This window comes from Pogoniulus pusillus, chromosome 24, assembly GCF_015220805.1.
Source record: "Pogoniulus pusillus isolate bPogPus1 chromosome 24, bPogPus1.pri, whole genome shotgun sequence".
Classification (NCBI taxonomy): domain Eukaryota; kingdom Metazoa; phylum Chordata; class Aves; order Piciformes; family Lybiidae; genus Pogoniulus; species Pogoniulus pusillus.
In genome coordinates, this window is record NC_087287.1 from 4,258,077 (window position 1) to 4,275,838 (window position 17,762).

Genomic DNA, 17,762 nt, shown 5'->3' on the forward strand with positions numbered 1-17,762 from the left:
CCCTCCCTGCTCCTGCTGCCCACACTGCTGGGGATCAGCCCAGGGCATGCTAGGGTTGGGCTGGTAGCACTCAGTGCTGGCTCATCTCCAGTCTTGCACCCCCCGGAGAGGAGAAGGAGGAGAGGAGAAGGAGGAGAGGAGAAGGAGGAGAGGAGAAGGAGGAGAGGAGAAGGAGGAGAGGAGAAGGAGGAGAGGAGAAGGAGGAGAGGAGAAGGAGGAGAGGAGAAGGAGGAGAGGAGAAGGAGGAGAGGAGAAGGAGGAGAGGAGAAGGAGGAGAGGAGAAGGAGGAGAGGAGAAGGAGGAGAGGAGAAGGAGGAGAGGAGAAGGAGGAGAGGAGAAGGAGGAGAGGAGAAGGAGGAGAGGAGAAGGAGGAGAGGAGAAGGAGGAGAGGAGAAGGAGGAGAGGAGAAGGAGGAGAGGAGAAGGAGGAGAGGAGAAGGAGGAGAGGAGAAGGAGGAGAGGAGAAGGAGGAGAGGAGAAGGAGGAGAGGAGAAGGAGGAGAGGAGAAGGAGGAGAGGAGAAGGAGGAGAGGAGAAGGGAAGGTGAAAAGACTCTGGCACAGGTTGCCCAGGGAGGTTGTGGCTGCCCCCTCCTTGGAGGTGCTCAAGACCAGGTGAGATGAGGCCTTGAGCAGCCTGGGCTGGTGGGTGGTGTCCCTGCCCATGGCAAGAAGCTGGCACTGGTTGACTTCCCAGCTCCTTTCCAACCCAACCCATTCTGTGCATCTCCAGCCTCAGGCAGCAGGGTCCAAGGTGCCAGGTAAGCCCTTTCTGCCCCAGTACTCTACTTCCAGAAGCATCCAAAAGCACAGGCAGGGAAAAGAGAAGTCTAGCACCAACCTGCAGTGATGCAGCCCCAAAATCCTCCTCCAGCCAGCAGCAGCCAGCAGCCTCCCACACTGCAGGTGCTGTTTGTAGCCTGGCCTTTAAAACCAGGCTTCCTGCCACTTCTTGTTTTATCCCTTAGCAGTTTAAAACCAACTTCATTTCAACAGGAAGGGTTTGGGTTTGGTTTCTTTATCCAGAGGATTAAATTTGTGCACTCTGGAAGTTGCTGTTGTTAACTTGGAGCTATTTCCATGGGATCATAAAACCATTTGGGTTGGTAAAGCTCTTTCAGATCGTTCAGTTCAGTCACTCCCTGACTCTGTCAAGGCTGGGGCTAAGGTATGGCCCTCAGCATCACACCTCTGCCTCTCTGAAACACCTCCAGGGATGGGCACTGAAGCACACAGAAGAACAGGATTAAGCAGATCATTGAGTCCAACCTATCACCTAATACCTCCTAATTCACTAACCCATGGCACTAAGAGCCTCACCCAGCCCAACCTAGCACCCAGCCCTGCCCAACCAACCACACCATGGCACTAAGTGCCCCAGCCAGGCTTGGCTGCAACACCTCCAGCCACGGCCACTCCACCACCTCCCTGGGCAGCCCATTCCAATGCCAATCACTCTGACAACAACTTCCTCCTAACATCCAGCTTAGACCTGCCCTGGCACAGCTTCAGGCTCTGTCCCCTTCTTCTGCTGCTGGCTGCCTGGCAGCAGAGCCCAACCCCACCTGGCTACAGCCTCCCTGCAGGCAGCTGCAGGCAGCAATGAGCTCTGCCCTGAGCCTCCTCTGCTGCAGGCTGCACACCCCCAGCTTTGAGCAGCCTGTGCTGGTGGATGGCAGGGGGTTGGAGTGGATGACCTCTGAGCTCCCTTCCAGCCTGAGCCATCCTGTGGTTCTGTGACTCACTGTGCTCCACCTCCTAAGCCCTCACTTCACAGGTGGTGGCACAGAGCCACCTGTGCTCCTGTCCCCACACAGCACACCAGGGCTTGCTGTGCTGCCTGCTCCAGGGGTCAGAGCCAGCTCTAGGCAGCAGGGAGGAGCAATGAGGACCTGATGGCTGCTTCCCACTGTCTGAGCACAGCACAGAGGAGACACTGTTTGAAGAGGCAGCAAACAGAGTGTGCTGTGTGCTGGTGAGTCACAGACACATGGCAAGTGCTGAGGCCAGAAGGGAAAACAGGTACAGGAGAAAAACCCAGATCCTGAAGCTGAGCCACTCCATCACCTCCACTCAGCCAGTGTCTGTCACTCCATCACCTCCACTCAGCCAGTGTCTGTCACTCCATCACCTCCACTCAGCCAGTGTCTGTCACTCCATCACCTCCACTCAGCAGTGTCTGTCACTCCATCACCTCCACTCAGCCAGTGTCTGTCACTCCATCACCTCCACTCAGCCAGTGTCTGTCACTCCATCACCTCCACTCAGCCAGTGTCTGTCACTCCATCACCTCCACTCAGCCAGTGTCTGTCACTCCATCACCTCCACTCAGCCAGTGTCTGTCACTCCATCACCTCCACTCAGCCAGTGTCTGTCACTCCATCACCTCCACTCAGCCAGTGTCTGTCACTCCATCACCTCCACTCAGCCAGTGTCTGTCACTCCATCACCTCCACTCAGCCTGTGTCTGTCACTCCATCACCTCCACTCAGCCTGTGTCTGTCACTCCATCACCTCCACACAGCCTGAGTCTATCACTCCATCACCTCCACACAGCCAGTGTCTGTCACTCCATCACCTCCCCTCAGCCTGTGTCTGTCACTCCATCACCTCCACACAGCCTGAGTCTGTCACTCCATCACCTCCACACAGCCAGTGTCTGTCACTCCATCACCTCCACACAGCCTGAGTCTATCACTCCATCACCTCCACACAGCCAGTGTCTGTCAGTACATGAACTCCACACAGCCTTGTCTGTCAGTCCATAACTCCACTGAGCCCAACCCAGCACCCAGCCCTGCCCATCCAACCAGACCATGGCACTAAGTGTCCCAGCCAGGCTTGGCTTCAACACCTCCAGCCACGGCCACTCCACCACCTCCCTGGGCAGCCCATTCCAATGCCAATCACTCTCTCTGACAACAACTTCCTCCTAATATCAAAAGGAACAAAGGAGTAACAGGTAAGAGTTGGAACCCAGGAGCTTCCACCTCAACATGAGGAGGACCTCACCCTGTGAGGGTGCAGAGCTCTGCAGCAGGCTGCCCAGAGAGGCTGTGGAGTCTCCTTCTCTGGAGGCTTTCAAGCCCCATCTGGATGTGTTCCTGTGTGGCCTACCCTAGATGCCCTTGCTCTGGCAGGGGTGTTGGACTGAATGATCTCCAGAGGTTCCTTCCAACTACCATTCTGTGCTTCTGTGATTTACTTGCAGGTCAGCTGCTGGGCAATGCTGCAGCTGCCCTCTGTCAATTCAGATGAGTGTCCCAAAACGGTTTTTCAGCTCTGAAAAGCCAGGAGGGATGCTGGCTTTGGGCTCTGCAGAGCATGACTCTTAGAATCACAGAATCATGGAGTCAGTCAGGGCTGGAAGGAGCACAAGGAGCAGCCAGTTCCAACCCCCCTGCCATGCCCAGGGACACCCTACCCTAGAGCAGGCTGCACACAGCCTCAGCCAGCCTGGCCTCAAACACCTCCAGCCATGGGGCCTCAACCACCTCCCTGGGCAACCCATTCCAGCCTCTCACCACTCTCCTGCTCAACAACTTCCTCCTCACCTCCAGCCTCACTCTCCCCACCTCCAGCTTTGCTCCATTCCCTCCAGGCCTGGCACCCCCTGACAGCCTCAAAAGTCCCTCCCCAGATTTTTTGTAGCCCCCTTCAGATCCTGGCAGGCCACAAGAAGGTCACCTGGGAGCCTCCTCTGCTGCAGCCTGCACAGCCCCAACTCTTTCAGGCTGTGCTCACAGCAGAGCTGCTGCAGCCTCTCAGCATCCTCCTGGCCCTGCTCTGGACACTCTCCAGCATCTCCACAGCCCTCTTGTCCCAGGGGCTCCAGAGCTGGATGCAGGACTCCAGGTGGGGTCTCAGCAGAGCACAGCAGAGGGGCAGAATCCCCTCCCTGGCCCTGCTGGCCACACTTCTGCTGCTGCAGCCCAGGCTCTGGTTGCTCTCTGGGCTGCAAGTGCACACTGCTGGCTCCTGCTGAGCTGCTCCTCCAGCAGCACCCCCAAGTCCCTCTCCTCAGGGCTGCTCTCCAGCCACTCACTGCCCAGCCTGCATTGGTGCTTGGCATTGCCTCAACTCTTCATCTGCTCCAAAGCAGAACAGCATCCAGTAGGGTGCTGAGGACCAGAGTCCTGCCAGCAGCTGTCTGAGCAGTGCCTCTGGGTTCCTCTCCAATCTTTTGCCTACAAATTCTGGACCTTCTCCCCCTGGCTTAGAAGATGTGGCTATTTTTAGAAGCTTGAATAAAAAGCAGTCATCCAGTGGAGGGCTTTTCACTTCCCATTTTAGAGATGACCTCCTCAGGCCAGGCGTGAGCAGCGTCTCGGTTGTTCAAGGTCAACTCATACTAGAAGGGCTGTGGTGAGCAGGTCCAGAGAGGTTCTGCTGCCCCTCTGCTCTGCCCTGCTGAGGCCACATCTGCAGCACTGTGCCCAGTTCTGGGCCCCCAGTTCAAGAGGGACACAGAACTGCTTGAGAGAGTCCAGCACAGAGCCACAGAGCTGCTGAAGGGAATGGAACAGCTCTGTTAGGAGGAGAGCCTGAGGGAGCTGGGGCTGGGAGCTTGGAGAGCAGGAGCTGAGAGGTGACCTCAGCAGTGGTTATCAAGATGTGCAGGTGAGTGCCAGGAGGCTGCAGCCAGGCTCTGCTGGGGGATGCCCAATGCCAGCACAAGGGGCAGTGGTGGAAGCTGAGGCATAGGAAGCTGCATGGAAACATGAGGAGGAATTTTTTCCCTGTGAGGGTGCCAGAAGCCTGGCACAGGCTGCCCAGGGGGGTTGTGGAGTCTCCCTCTCTGGAGATACTCAACACCTGCCTGGCTGTGCTCCTGTGTGATCTGCTCTGGGTGCTCCTGCTCTGCAGGGGGTTGGACTGGAGGAGCTTTGGAGGTCCCTTCCAGCCCCTGCCATGTTGTGATTGTGTGGTTTAGCCCTTCCAGAGTTCCACATCTGTCCTGATGCCTCACCAGGCTTGTCCCAGGAGCTTGGACCCCTCCAGCTGAATGGAAAAAGTCTGCAGCTTTACTCACCCATCTTTGGAGAGGTGATGACGGAAGAAGTCATTGGCTGCCAGTTTGATGGCCTTCTCTGGTGTCACCAGGGTCAGGTTCACAGCAGCCCCTGGGCAAGGGAAAGAAGAAAAAGGCCACTGGAGAGTGACAACAAAGGAACCTTTAACTGCACCACAGAATCACAGAATGGGTTGGGTTGGAAAGGACCTTAAAGATCACAGAATCAGTCAGGGCTGGAAGGGAGCACAAGGAGCAGCCAGTTCCAGCCCCCCTGCCATGCCCAGGGACACCCTACCCTAGAGCAGGCTGCACACAGCCTCAGCCAGCCTGGCCTCAAACACCTCCAGCCATGGGGCCTCAACCACCTCCCTGGGCAACCCATTCCAGCCTCTCACCACTCTCAGGCTCAACAACTTTCTCCTCACCTCCAGGCTGAATCTCTCCACCTCCAGCTTTGCTCCATTCCCCCCAGTCCTATCCCTACCTGACAGCCTACAAAGTCCCTCCTCAGCTTTCTTGTAGCCCCCTTCAGATGCTGGAAGGCCACAATAAGGTCCCCTGGGAGCCTTCTCCTCTCCACACTGCACAGCTCCAGCTCCCTCAGTCTCTCTTGACAGCAGAGCATCTCCAGCCCTCTAGCCTAGACCCTGCCCCTCCACTGCCAAAGGCAGAGCAGCCCGGGAAAGGCAGTGCCACTGCAGGACCTGGCTGGAGCCCTCTGCTTCATCTCCACAGCAGGCAGCCAGCCCTAGGCCAAGCCCTGGATGCCACCACTGGGTGTCACCCTCAGAACAGCCACTGCTGCACTGGCTTCTTGTCCACCACAAGCTCCACAGTGCAGAAGTGCCCTTCTGAGCACCATGCCTGGAGGAGCTGGGGGCTGAGAAAGCCTTGGCTCCCCCTCCCAGCCCTTGAGAGCCCTTTTGTCAGGAGGGACAGGCAGCAGTGTCCAGCTCTGGGCTACCCTGTTCAAGAGAGATGCTGAAGTGCTGGAAGGTGTTGAGAGAAGGGCAGCAAGGCTGGGGAGGGGCCTGGAGCAGAGCCCTGTGAGGAGAGGCTGAGGGAGCTGGGAGTGTGCAGCCTGCAGCAGAGGAGGCTCAGGGCAGAGCTCATTGCTGCCTGCAGCTGCCTGCAGGGAGGCTGTGCAGATAACAGAGGAATGCTGCCCTGGGGCAAGCTAAGCACAAGCCATGACAGCCAGCAAAGGCCACCAGCTCCTGCAGTCACAGAATGGGTTGGAAGGGACCTTAAAGATCATCCAGTGCCAACCCCTGCCATGGGCAGGGACACATCCAACCAGCACAAGTTGCTCAAGGCCTCATCCAGCCTGGTCTTCAACACCTCCAGGGAGGTTGTGGAGCACAGAAGCACAGATCTGTGATCCCATTCTGTGCTTCTGTGCTCCACAGCCTCCCTGGGCAACCTGTGCCAGTCTCTCCCCACCCTCACTGCCAACAGTTTCTTCCTCTTCTCCACTCTCATTCTCCCCTCTCCCAGCTCAAAGCCATTGTCCCTCATCCTGGCACTCTCAGCTCTTCTCCAAAGTCCCTCCCCAGCTCTCCTGGAGCCCTTTCAGCTACTGGAAGGTTGCTCTAAGTCTGCCTGCAGCCTTCTCTTCTCCAGGCTGCACAGCCCAAACTCTCCCAGCCTGGCCCCACAGCAGAGGCTCTCCAGCCCTCTGAGCATCTCTGTGGCCTCCTCTGGAGCCTCTCCAGCAGCTCCAGGTGCTGCTTGTGCTGGGTTCCCAGAGCTGGAGGCAGTGCTGCAGGTGAGGTGTGAGCAGATTGGAGGGGCAGAATCCCCTCCCTGTGCTGCTGCTCTGCCTGCTCTGGCTGCAGCCAGCACACAGCTGGCTCTGGGCTGCCAGCCACCAGTGCTGGCTGCTGGGCACTCTGGCACCAACTGACACCCCCAAGGCCTTCTCCTGCAGGCTGCTCTCAGCCACTCCTCCCCCAGCCTGGATCTGTGCTGGAGATTGCCCTGCCCCAGCTGCAGGACCTTGCACTTGGCCTTGGTGAGCTTCAGGAGGTTGCCTTGTGCCCAGCTCTGCAGCCTGCCCTGCTTCCTCTGGATGGATCCCTGCCCTCTGGTGTGCCAGCCATGCCACACAGCCTGGTGTCACCCTAAACTCTAAAACCAGTGCAAAACGCTCGATGAAAGCAAGAAAACAAACCTCAAACCACCAAGGAAGCAAGGGAGAGGCTCCCATGGGCTGACCTCCTCCAGGTCAGCAGGAGGCTTTCACAGCAATTTCTCCTTCCAGTGCAAATGAAGCAGAGGGAAAAGCAAGCAGGGAATATCTGGAGACAAGAGCTGGGTTTTCTCCTACATCTTTGATATATTCAGCAAAGCTGCTTAGCAGAGAATGGATAATCCCTGACCTCAATAATCCATAACAGCCTCAATTCACTGGAGGAGGAGGAGAAATTAGATCTTTCAGCTGCTGGCTGGATGCTCTCCACCACATTCCCCACTACTTGTTCTGTAGCTCTTCAGTTCCAGCCATGCCAACGACTCTGTTTTCCCCCCACTGGAGCTGAGCTTGGCCTGCAGAGCAGAAGCATCAGGAGCAAACAGAATGCACAAAGAGAAGGCAGTAGCTGGAAATGGGAAGCAGGTGGAAAGGAGGATGGGAGCAGCAGGGAAATTGAAGCCATGGAGAGGCAAAACCACTTTGTTGTCCTCCTCTTAGCCCTGGGTGTTGTTATTAACACAGTTCTCACAGAAGCTCTTATATAGAGAAGCCTTCAATCTGCTCTGCTCAGACCTCACCTCCAGTCCTGCCTCCAGCTCTGCTGTCCCCAGCAGAAGGAGGGCACAGAGCTGCTGGAGTGAGGCCAGAGCAGGCCACAAAGGTGATCCCAGGGCTGGAGCAGCTCTGCTGTGAGCACAGGCTGAGGCAGCTGGGGGTGTGCAGCCTGCAGAGGAGAAGGCTCCAGGGGCACCTGAGAGCTGCTGCCAGAGCCTGAAGGGATCCTGCAGGAAGGCTGCAGAGAGACTTCTGCTGAGGCTGTCTGGAGCCAGGCCAAGGGGCAGTGGTTTGGAGCTGAGGCAGAAGTTGTTGAGTGTGAGGGTGGTGAGAGCCTGGCACAGGCTGCCCAGGGAGGCTGTGGCTGCCTCCTGCCTGGAGGTGTTTAGGGCCAGGTTGGATGAGGCCTTGAGCAATCTGTGCTGGTAGAAGATTGAAGATCCTCTAGTTCCAAGGCTTTGCCCATGGCAGGAGCTTGGCATTAGATGATCTTCAATGTCCCTTCCAACCCAACTCATTTTGTGAGTGCCTTGAGCAACCTGGGCTAGTTGAGAGCTGTCCCTGCCCATGGCAGGAGGTTGGAGCAGAAGATCTCTGAGCTTCTTTCCAACCTGAGCCATTCTGTGATGCTATGACACATCACCAGCAACCTACAGAGCAGGGGTCTGAGTCATCCCCAGTGTGGCACTGGTGCATGTGGGAGGTGTTAGTGGCAGAGGCCAGAGAAGGCTGACACAGTGCTGCAGCTAAACAGGAGTTACCCACCCAGCACCATCAGCAAAGGGCATCTTCCCAGCACCACCCAGGCCTTCTGCTGCTCTGCAGGCAGCACTGGGGCTTGCCAGGATGAGCTGGAATCCATAGGTGGCTTTTGGATGGACTGTAGAAGGCAGCAGAGGGAGCATCTCTCCTATGGAGACAGGCTGAGAGAGTTGGAGTCGTTCAGCCTGGAGGAAGACCTCAGAGCAGCCTTCCAGTACTTGAAGGGACTTCAAGAGAGCTGGGGAGGGACTTCTGACAAGGGCTGGCAGTACCAGGGCAAGAGGCACTGGCTCCAATCAGAAAGAAGCTGGATTTAGACTGGACATTAGGAGGAAGTTTTTCCCCATGAGGGTGATGAGACACTGGAAGAGGTTGTCCAGAGAAGCTGTAGAGCCTCCAAGCCTGAAGGTGTTCAAGGCCAGGCTGGATGAGGCCCTGAGCATCCTGGTCGAGTGGGAGCTGTCCCTGCCCATGGCAGGGGGGCTGGAACTGGCTGATTTTTAAGGTCCCTTCCAAGCCAACTCATTCTGTGACTCTGACTCACTCAGCATCACCTCTGAAGGCAGCACACCACCAACTGCTGAGCACAGACAGGGCTTAGACAGCAGCTCTGAGGTACTTCAGCTGGAAAGAACGTGAGGAAAAGCACAAACCTCCTCCTCTTCCTCCTCCAAAGCAGCCCAGGCATCCCTGTGAGTTTTGGAGAAGAGCTAAGGGGAAGTGCTGAGATTGCCCTAACATCTCCCAGGTCCCTGTGTGCTCCACATACAGAGCAGTGCCTGCCCCACACAGCCCTGAAGAGATGCAGCCTGCAAGCTCCAGCCTCACTCCTGTCCACACTGAGGAGCTTTGATTCACACCTGAAGGAGAACCTGAAGTCACAGAGTGGGAAGGACTGTGCCCAAGTGGACCCTTTCTGTCCTCCAGCAGGCTCCAAGTGATGACTCCTCCAGGGGGCACAGCAGCTGCCACTGCAGCATATTAACATCTAATCCTCCCAATTTCAGCTTGAAGGCTGCACAGAAGAGCTTGTGAGTCACCCAGCAGCTTCTGCCGGGGAACTGGGACAGATGGAGGGAGCAGGAACCAATCCCACCACCTGATTTCCATCTTCCCCCTGTCTGCAAGGCTGAGCTGGCTCTTTACCTCCTTCCCAGAAAAGACTGTTCCCGAATCCTGGCTGGATTTTACCCACTCATCCCCTGCCCAGGGGAGAGGGAAGGGCTGCTAACGTCAGCGCCCAGGACTGAGGTGCTCAGAGCAGGGGTACTGTGCTGGGAGGACTCATTCTAGCATCCTGGACAGGCTGAAAGTTCTGGAAGGAGCTGGAGTTACTCCCAAAAGGCCTCTCCAAACTCGGCTCCCCAGTCAGTAGCCAGAGGTGACAGGCAAACCCTCTCCCCTCAGCTCCCTGAGCGGACAGCAGCACACAGCTGGCGGCACACAGACCAGGCTGAGCAGCCACGGCAGGGCTGGGAAAAGCAGGAGCTGTGCAAACCCTCTGCACCCTGAGAGACTCCTGCTGGGAGGCAAGAGTGGCCTAGAGATAGAGTAGAACCAAGCAGGCTGGAAGAGAGCTCCAAGCTCAGCCAGCCCAACCTAGCACCCAGCCCTGCCCAACCAACCAGACCATGGCACTAAGTGCCCCAGCCAGGCTTGGCTGCAACACCTCCAGGCACGGCCACTCCACCACCTCCCTGGGCAGCCCATTCCAGTGCCAATCACTCTCTCTGCCAGGAACTTCCTAACAACATCCAGCCTAGACCTGCCCTGCCACAGCTTGAGCCTCTGTCCCCTTCTTCTGGTGCTGGCTGCCTGGCAGCAGAGCCCAACCCCACCTGGCTACAGCCTCCCTGCAGGCAGCTGCAGACAGCAATGAGCTCTGCCCTGAGCCTCCTCTGCTGCAGGCTGCACACCCCCAGCTCCCTCAGCCTCTCCTCACAGGGCTCTGCTCCAGGCCCCTCCCCAGCCTTGCTGCCCTTCTCCAAGCACCTTCCAGCACCTCAGCATCTCTCTTCAATTCAGCAGCCCAGAACTGGACACAGCACTCCAGGGGTGGCCTGAGCAGTGCTGAGCACAGGGGCAGAATAACCTCCCTTGTCCTGCTGCCCACACTGCTCCTGAGCCAGCCCAGGATGCCATTGGCTCTGCTGCCCACCTGGGCACTGCTGCCTCATGCACAGCTCCTCCACCTTCCGGGGCCCAGCTGTCTCTCCCCAAAGCCCTGCTGTGTTCTCCAGTCTGCCTTAGAAGCTTCCAGGCAGATGATCTTCCCCCTGACCCCCAGCAAGCTGCACAGTCCCAGCCCAAGGCACCAGCGGCTCCCAGCCCAGCCAGGAGCACCCAAAGCAGGCAGCTTCTGAGAAAGCTCAAGAAGGGACTTGTCACAGCTGGCATTGAAGATGGAGCTTGCCAGTGTTCCTCAGGGTTATTTGTCTTGCTGCCCTGCTCCCAGGAAAGCTGGAAGGAAGCAGCCAATCCATCCCCAGCATCCAGCCCACACCCCCGGAACGCCTACCGGCAAGTTGGGCAAGAGAGGCTGAGGCACGGCCAGTGCCGGCTGCAGGCAGGACAGCCTCCAGCCACGGTTCCCTAGGAGCTATGCCAGAGGGGACAGGAGATGTCACTGCTGCCAACAGCCTCGCCAGAGTCCTGCTTGAAGGAACAAAGAGCAAGGACTGGCTCGCTGCAGGAGCTGTGGTCATAGAATGGTTTAGGTTGGAAAGGACCTCAAAGCTCAGCCAGTTCCAATCCCCTCACACAGGCAGGGACACATCCCACTGGAACAGGCTGCTCAAGGCCTCATCTAACCTAGCCTGGAACACCTCCAGGGTGGGAGCAATGATTCTCAAGGGGCATCTTTTCCAGCTCCTCTGCAGGCAACAGGGACACCTCCAGCCAGAGCAGGCTGCCCAGGCACATAGCAAGGCTGAGCTTGAATGGCTCCAGGGATAGAGCCTCAACCACACCTCTGCAAAACCTGTGCCAGTGTCCCCCCACCCTCAGTGTGCAGAACTTGCTCCTGCTGTCCAGCCTACCTCTCCCCTGCCCCAGCTGCAAAGCCCTGTCCAGCAGCTTGGCTCTGTGTCAGCTGCAAGCAAAGAGGAACGCCGGCAGAGCCTGGGCTCAGTGCAGCAGAGCTGAGCAGACACCTGGCACAGGGGAGCTTATTTTCAGCTTTCAACATGTCAGGAGCCTGTTGGGTTGCTGCTCTGGGAGGCAGAGCTGATGCCTTTGCCTCCCTCCCTCCCACTGCCCCAGCAGAGCTCCCAGCAGGAGCATCACTTACCCCGGTACATGCCGAAGTAGCCCTCGGAGCGTATGGTTTTAAGGAGGCAGTCAGACCTGCAAGCAGATACACAGAGATCGATCACCCCAGCTCCAGGGGGGCCCAGGAACTCAAACCCAGTCCCCTGGGGGTAGTGGCTGGCTGTGGTTTCTCAGCAAAGCCCTGAGCCCAGCAGGGAAGCTGCAGCAGGCACTGGGTGAGGCATGGCTCAGGCCGGAGGCTGGCTCCAGGCTCTCCTTCACAGGGGCTCTGGAAGCCACAGCTGCTGGCAACAGACACCTGGACATGAGAAACTTCCTTGCTCTGAGGCTGCTGGAGGCCTGCAGCAGGCTGCCCAGAGAGGCTGTGGAGTCTCCTTCTCTAGAGACTTTCAAGCCCCCCCTGGATGTGTTGCTGTGTGCCCTGCCCCGGGTGCCCCTGCTCTGGCAGGGGGTTGGACTGGATGAGCTCTGCAGCTCCCTTCCACCTCCTGACACTGTGCTTCTATGACACACAAAAGGGAAAAGGGTCAGTGTGAGGCTCCTGCTGCAGGCTCCCCTCTGGCACACAGCCACGAGGTGCTGTGGCAGGCAGATCTCCATGCACATGTTCAGCCTGGAGAAGAGGAGGCTGAGGGCAGAGCTCTTTGCTCTCTTGCTGTGGATTCTGTGCTCCACCACCTCCCTGGGCCTCATCCAGCCTGGCCCTGAACACCTCCAGGGAGGTGGTGGAGCACAGAAGCACCCAATGTGATCAAAGATCACATTGGGTGCTTCTGTGCTCCACCACCTCCCTGGGCAACCTGTGCCAGGGTCTCACCACCCTCACTGCCAACAACTTCTTCCTCATCTCCAGTCTCAACCTGCCCAAAGCCATTGCCCCTGCTCCTGGCACAGATTCCCACATTCCATGGGGGTTGGATCATAGAATCACAGAATGGTTTAGGTTGGAATGGGACCTCAAAGCTCAGCCAGCTCCAACTCCCCTGCCAGAGGCAGGGACACTTCTCCCTAGAACAGGTCGCTCAAGGCCTCGTCCAACTTGACCTTGAACACCTCCAGGAAGGTTGTGGAGCACAGAAGCACAGATCATAGATCACATTGGGTGATTCTGTGCTCCACAACCTCCCTGGACAACCTGCTCCAGTGTCTCCCCACCCTCACTGTCAAGAACTTCTTCCTAACACCCAGTTTAAACCTCCCCTGCGCCAGTTTAAACTCAGCAGCTGCTTTACAGCTGGGTCCAGAGGATTGTCCCTTGGCTTTGCTGGCCATGGCCCAGTTCCTGAGGGTGTGGTGTGGCTGGGAGGAGGTCAGGAGAGGGGCAGGGCTGCCCTCGGGGGGTACTCACATGCTGGTGTACATCCGTTGGCCATTCTGCTGGTTCTGCAGGCGAGTCTTGGCCAGGTCGATGGGAAAGACGCAGGTGACCCCGATCAGCCCAGCAATGCCTCCATTGATCAGCTTGGCAGGCAGACTGAGGGGACAAGACACACAGACACAGCTGCCTCCGCGCTGCCATGGCCTCAGGGCACGGAGGGAGGGGGAGAACAGAGCCCAGGCATGGCCAATGTTAACGTAAGGAAAGGCTCTTCCACCCCAGAGCTGCCTGAGGGCAACGGTGAAGGCAGAATCACAGGATGGTAGGGGCTGGAAGGACCTCTGGAGAGTCCAAGCTTGCAGAGGAGAAGGCTCCAGGGGCACCTGAGAGCTGCTGCCAGTGCCTGAAGGGATCCTGCAGGAAGGCTGCAGAGAGACTTCTGCTGAGGCTGTCTGGAGCCAGGCCAAGGGGCAATGGTTTGGAGCTGAGGCAGAAGTTGTTGAGTGTGAGGGTGGTGAGAGCCTGGCACAGGCTGCCCAGGGAGGCTGTGGCTGCCTCCAGCCTGGAGGTGCTCAAGGCCAGGCTGAGCACTCTGAGCATGTTGAGAGGTGTCCCTGCCCATGGCAGGGGCTTGCAGCAGATGATCTCTGAGGTCTCTTCCAGCCTCAGCCAGTCTGTGATTTATCTGGGGTGACTTCCCAGGCAGCAGAAAGCCAACCCCAACGTGCACAAGTGTACAGACCCATCTGCCACAGGTGCTAGGCAGCTGAGGCTCCAACTGCTTCCTTCCAGGATCCCAATTCACTGCCTGGGAGAGCTCAGATCTGCCTTTTGCACACACCAGGACCAACACTCTGTTAAGTTCCTGCTGTGCACTTAAGTGTCACTAATTATTGTTGGTACTTCATGTTCCTGCAATCCCTCCAGCCACTGCCTGGCTCTGGAAGAAGGGCACAAGGTTGCATCTGTGTGGACTTTGGAAGTCCAAGCCCTGCATTCCCAGCTGGTCAGGGAGCTGCCTTTGCTCCTTCAGTGTCAGTGAGCTGAAGTCAGCAGGTCAGGCTGACCTTTGAAAAGGGAAGCACAAAGGAACAGACTCCTGCTGGGTGAAAAAACACAGAGGGCAGCAAGAAAAGAGGATCAAAGCCAGCAGTGCAGTGCCAGAGCAGCAAAGACAAAGTGAGGTGCAAAAAAAGCAGGTAAGAGAGGAGCAGAGAAGGAGTGAGAACTGCTGAGGACCAGAAGAAATCATCAGGTGGTCTCCTCCAATCTCCTGGACCACAAAGGGGAATGGGTTTGGAAAGGAAAAGGCAAAGCACAACTCACCTGATCTGTTTATCAGCCATTTAATTCCCACTTGCTCTGGTTAAGAAGTGAACCTGTTCCTTCAGATCCTTCCCTCAGTGCCTCTTCAGTCACCTCCTCCCTTCGTTTTCTTCCTGGAGAAGGACAGAAAGACACCAAGGAGACAAAGTTGAGACACTCAGACTCTTGCTGAAGCTCAGCTGCATCCCCAGCTGCCATGGTCACACCTTGCTTGAACACTTCCAGGCATGGAGACTCTAAGGTCATCGAGTCCCACCATAAGCCAGCCCCACCATGGCCATCAAACCATGGCCCCAGGTGCCATGGCCACACCTTGCTGGAACACCTCCAGCCACCACCTCCCTGGGCAGCCTGTGCCAAGTCCTCACCACTCTGGAAGCAAAGAAACTGTTCTTCATCTCCAACCTAACTCTCCCCTGGCACAATTTCAGGCCCTTTCCTCTCTTCCTCCCACCTGAGACCAGGCAGCAGAGCCCAGCCCCCAGCTCACTGCAGCCTCCTCTCAGGGAGCTGCAGGCAGCAATGAGCTCTGCCCTCAGCCTCCTCTGCTCCACACTGCACACCCCCAGCTCCCTCAGCTGCTCCTCCCCAGCCCTCTTCTCCAGACCCTTCCCCAGTTTTGCTGCCCTTCTCTGGACCTGCTCCAGCCTCTCAATGCCTAAACACAGAACTGCTTCTTACCTGCTGGCACAAGCAGTGATGGGGCAGGGGAAGATGCTCCTGCACAGGAGGGGTTTGGATCAGCTGAGTTCAGCTCAATCCTCCTTTAGATTTGACTGCTGGCTTCAGCCCTCCACCCTGCCCACTGAGTGCAGAACCTTCCCCAGCTGGAAAACCTCTGCTGCTTCCCACCAGGGAAGTGATGCTCTTGCTGCAGCTGCAGAGCAGGAAGAGCTAAAACCAACCTGGCTGGCTTTAAAAGCAGGCAAGGTCACAGGTTTCAGCGGTGCTGGCCAGCAAATGCCAGGCTGAGGATCATCTCCCCTAACAAAAGCTGCTCAGCTCGTGGGTGAGCCAGGGGCAGAGGACAATGTGATGGGTTTAGAGCAGACACCACCACTCCAGAACTGTTGATACAGCACCTGGCATGGCAGAGGCCTGGGGATTTGAATGCATTAAGGGATTTGAGAGCACTGAGCTGGAAGGGTCCTCTGAGCTCTGTTTGTCTAAGCAGAGCTCCAGAGAAGGCCATTTGCAAACCAAACCCAAAGTCTCTGCAAGCTCCAACTGAGCACTTTGCTGTCACCTGCTGAGCTCTGCCCCAGTGCATGGAATGGCAAAGTGCCAGCCTGGAAAGGACCCCAAGGACCATCTGCTCCAACCTCTCTGGGTGAAGCTGCAGCTGCAGTCAGCTGCCCAGCAGCCTGCCAGGCTGAGCCTTCAACCTGCCCAGTGCAGGGCACTGCACTGCTGCCCTAGGGAGCTGATTCCAGTGTCCAGCTGTGCATTTCCTTCTGGAGCCCAATGGCAATGTCCCCAGCACTGCCTTGTCCCCATCCTCTCCTTTCTTTCCCGTGGGACTCCTTGGCACAGGGAGTCTCCATCCTCCTGGCAGCCTCCCTCTGTGTCCTGCTCCGTGGTCATAAGGTCTGCCCTGAGCCTTCTCTCCTCCAGGCTGCACAGACTCAGCTCTCAGCCTCAGGCTTCCAGGCCTCTGACCACTCCCTGGCTCTTCTCTGGCCACTTTCCAGCCTCTCCACATCTTTCTGTCGGACAGCAGGGACCAAAACTGCAGGCAGAGCTCTGGGTGTGGCCTGCCCAGCCCTGAGCAGAGTGGGGCAGAGACTTCTTTCTGTCTGCTGGTGCTGCAGCCCAGCATCCTGTTGGCTTCCTTTGCTGCTGCAGCACACCCAGAAAGGTTGGACCTGATGAGCCTTGGGGTCCCTTCCAACCCTGCCTTTCTGTCATTCCATGATCCTGTGACTCTGGGGCACTGTGAGCTTGTTGCCCACCAAGACCTCCAGGTCCCTTAGCACAGGGCTGCTGCTCTCTGGCTGGGCAGATGCCAGGCTGAGCTGCATCCTGGGTTATGCACCCCCAGGAGCAAGATCTTGCCCTTGTACCTGTTGAACTGCATCAGGTTCTTGCTAGCCTACTCCTGCAGCCTGTCCAGGTCTTCCTGGAGGGTGTCTCTCCCTTCTGGGCTGTCAACCTCCCTACTCATTTAAAGATGGTAAAGAAGCTTCCAGTGCTGTGGGCAGGAAGCTCTTGGGCAGAGAGTTCCTGGGCAGAGTCAGGCTCCTCAGGCAGGAAAATTGCTGCTGTAGTGCTGCAGTCTGAGAGGAGGAAAAGAGGCTGGGAAGAGAGTGCCAGGACAGGAAAGTTACCACACAAATCCAGACCATGGCACTTCTAATCTAGGAAGGAAAGGGAAAAGAAGGACCTAAAACTTTCCTCTTGGGACTCAGTATCTGAAAGGGGACTGCAGGAAAGCCAGGAAAGGGTTTTGGAGAAGGGCTGGGAGTGTCAGGATGAGGGACAACAGCTGGGAGAGGGGAGGAGGAATAAATTGCTGGCAGTGAGGGTGGGGAGACACTGGCACAGGTTGCCCAGGGAGGTTGTGGAGCACAGAAGCACAGAATGGGATCTTTGATCCCATTCTGTGCTTCTGTGCTCCACAACCTCCCTGGAGATGTTCCAGGCCAGGCTGGATGAGGTCTTGAGCAAGCTGGGCTGGTGGAAAGTGTCCCTGCTCATGGCACAGGGGTTGGAGCTGGCTGATCTTTAAGGTCCCTTCCAAATCAAACCATTCTGTGAGGCGAGCTGAGAGCTGTGCTGAGTGCTGAGCTGTGTGCAGCTAATTCCTTCCTCGAGTGCTGTGAGCACAGCCAGCCATGGATTGATGCCCTATTACCCACACCCCAGGGCATCCCTTGCCATGCCTATTAAAATGAGCAAGCAAATTAGTGTCAGAGCAACACACAGGCTCCAGCCCGGGCACCGCTGCGGTGCCAGGCACAGCAGCAACACAAACAGCCCCAAACTCACACTGCCACACACAGCCAGGGCACAAACCTCCTCAGCCCAGCCCCTCCCTGCTCCCAGCTTCCAAAAGCCAGCTCCTAGAGAGGCACCCAGCAGCCAGGCTGGGGGTGCCACAAGTCAAACCTGGCCAGCTCGGGCTGTATCTGCTCCTCACAGCCTCGGCCAGTGGCACAGTGCTGCTCTTTTGGTGCCCTGCCTTGCCACAGGCACCCACCACCTCCTCTTCACCTGTGCCACCCAGACAGGATGGTCTGCAGCTGCAGATCTGATGGCAAGGCAAGGACATGGGGCTGGACTCTCAACCTTTGCTTCTTGCCTTATCACTTGAAGGAAAAGTGGTG

The 17,762-nt window shown here is 57.3% G+C and overlaps 1 protein-coding gene across 1 annotated transcript in view; it reads right to left on the bottom strand.

The window, feature by feature from the left end:
* The window catches only part of SLC25A22 (solute carrier family 25 member 22), a 46,547-nt gene that overhangs the window by 10,938 nt on the left and 17,847 nt on the right, over positions 1-17,762 (bottom strand). The window contains exons 2-5 of the mRNA XM_064163121.1: positions 14,437-14,549; positions 13,141-13,266; positions 11,812-11,867; positions 5,030-5,120 (exon numbers count right to left, since the gene is read on the bottom strand). Coding sequence (XP_064019191.1) covers positions 5,030-5,120; positions 11,812-11,867; positions 13,141-13,266; positions 14,437-14,456 — 293 coding nt within the window. The 5' untranslated portion in view covers positions 14,457-14,549. The remainder of the gene's footprint in view (positions 1-5,029; positions 5,121-11,811; positions 11,868-13,140; positions 13,267-14,436; positions 14,550-17,762) is intronic.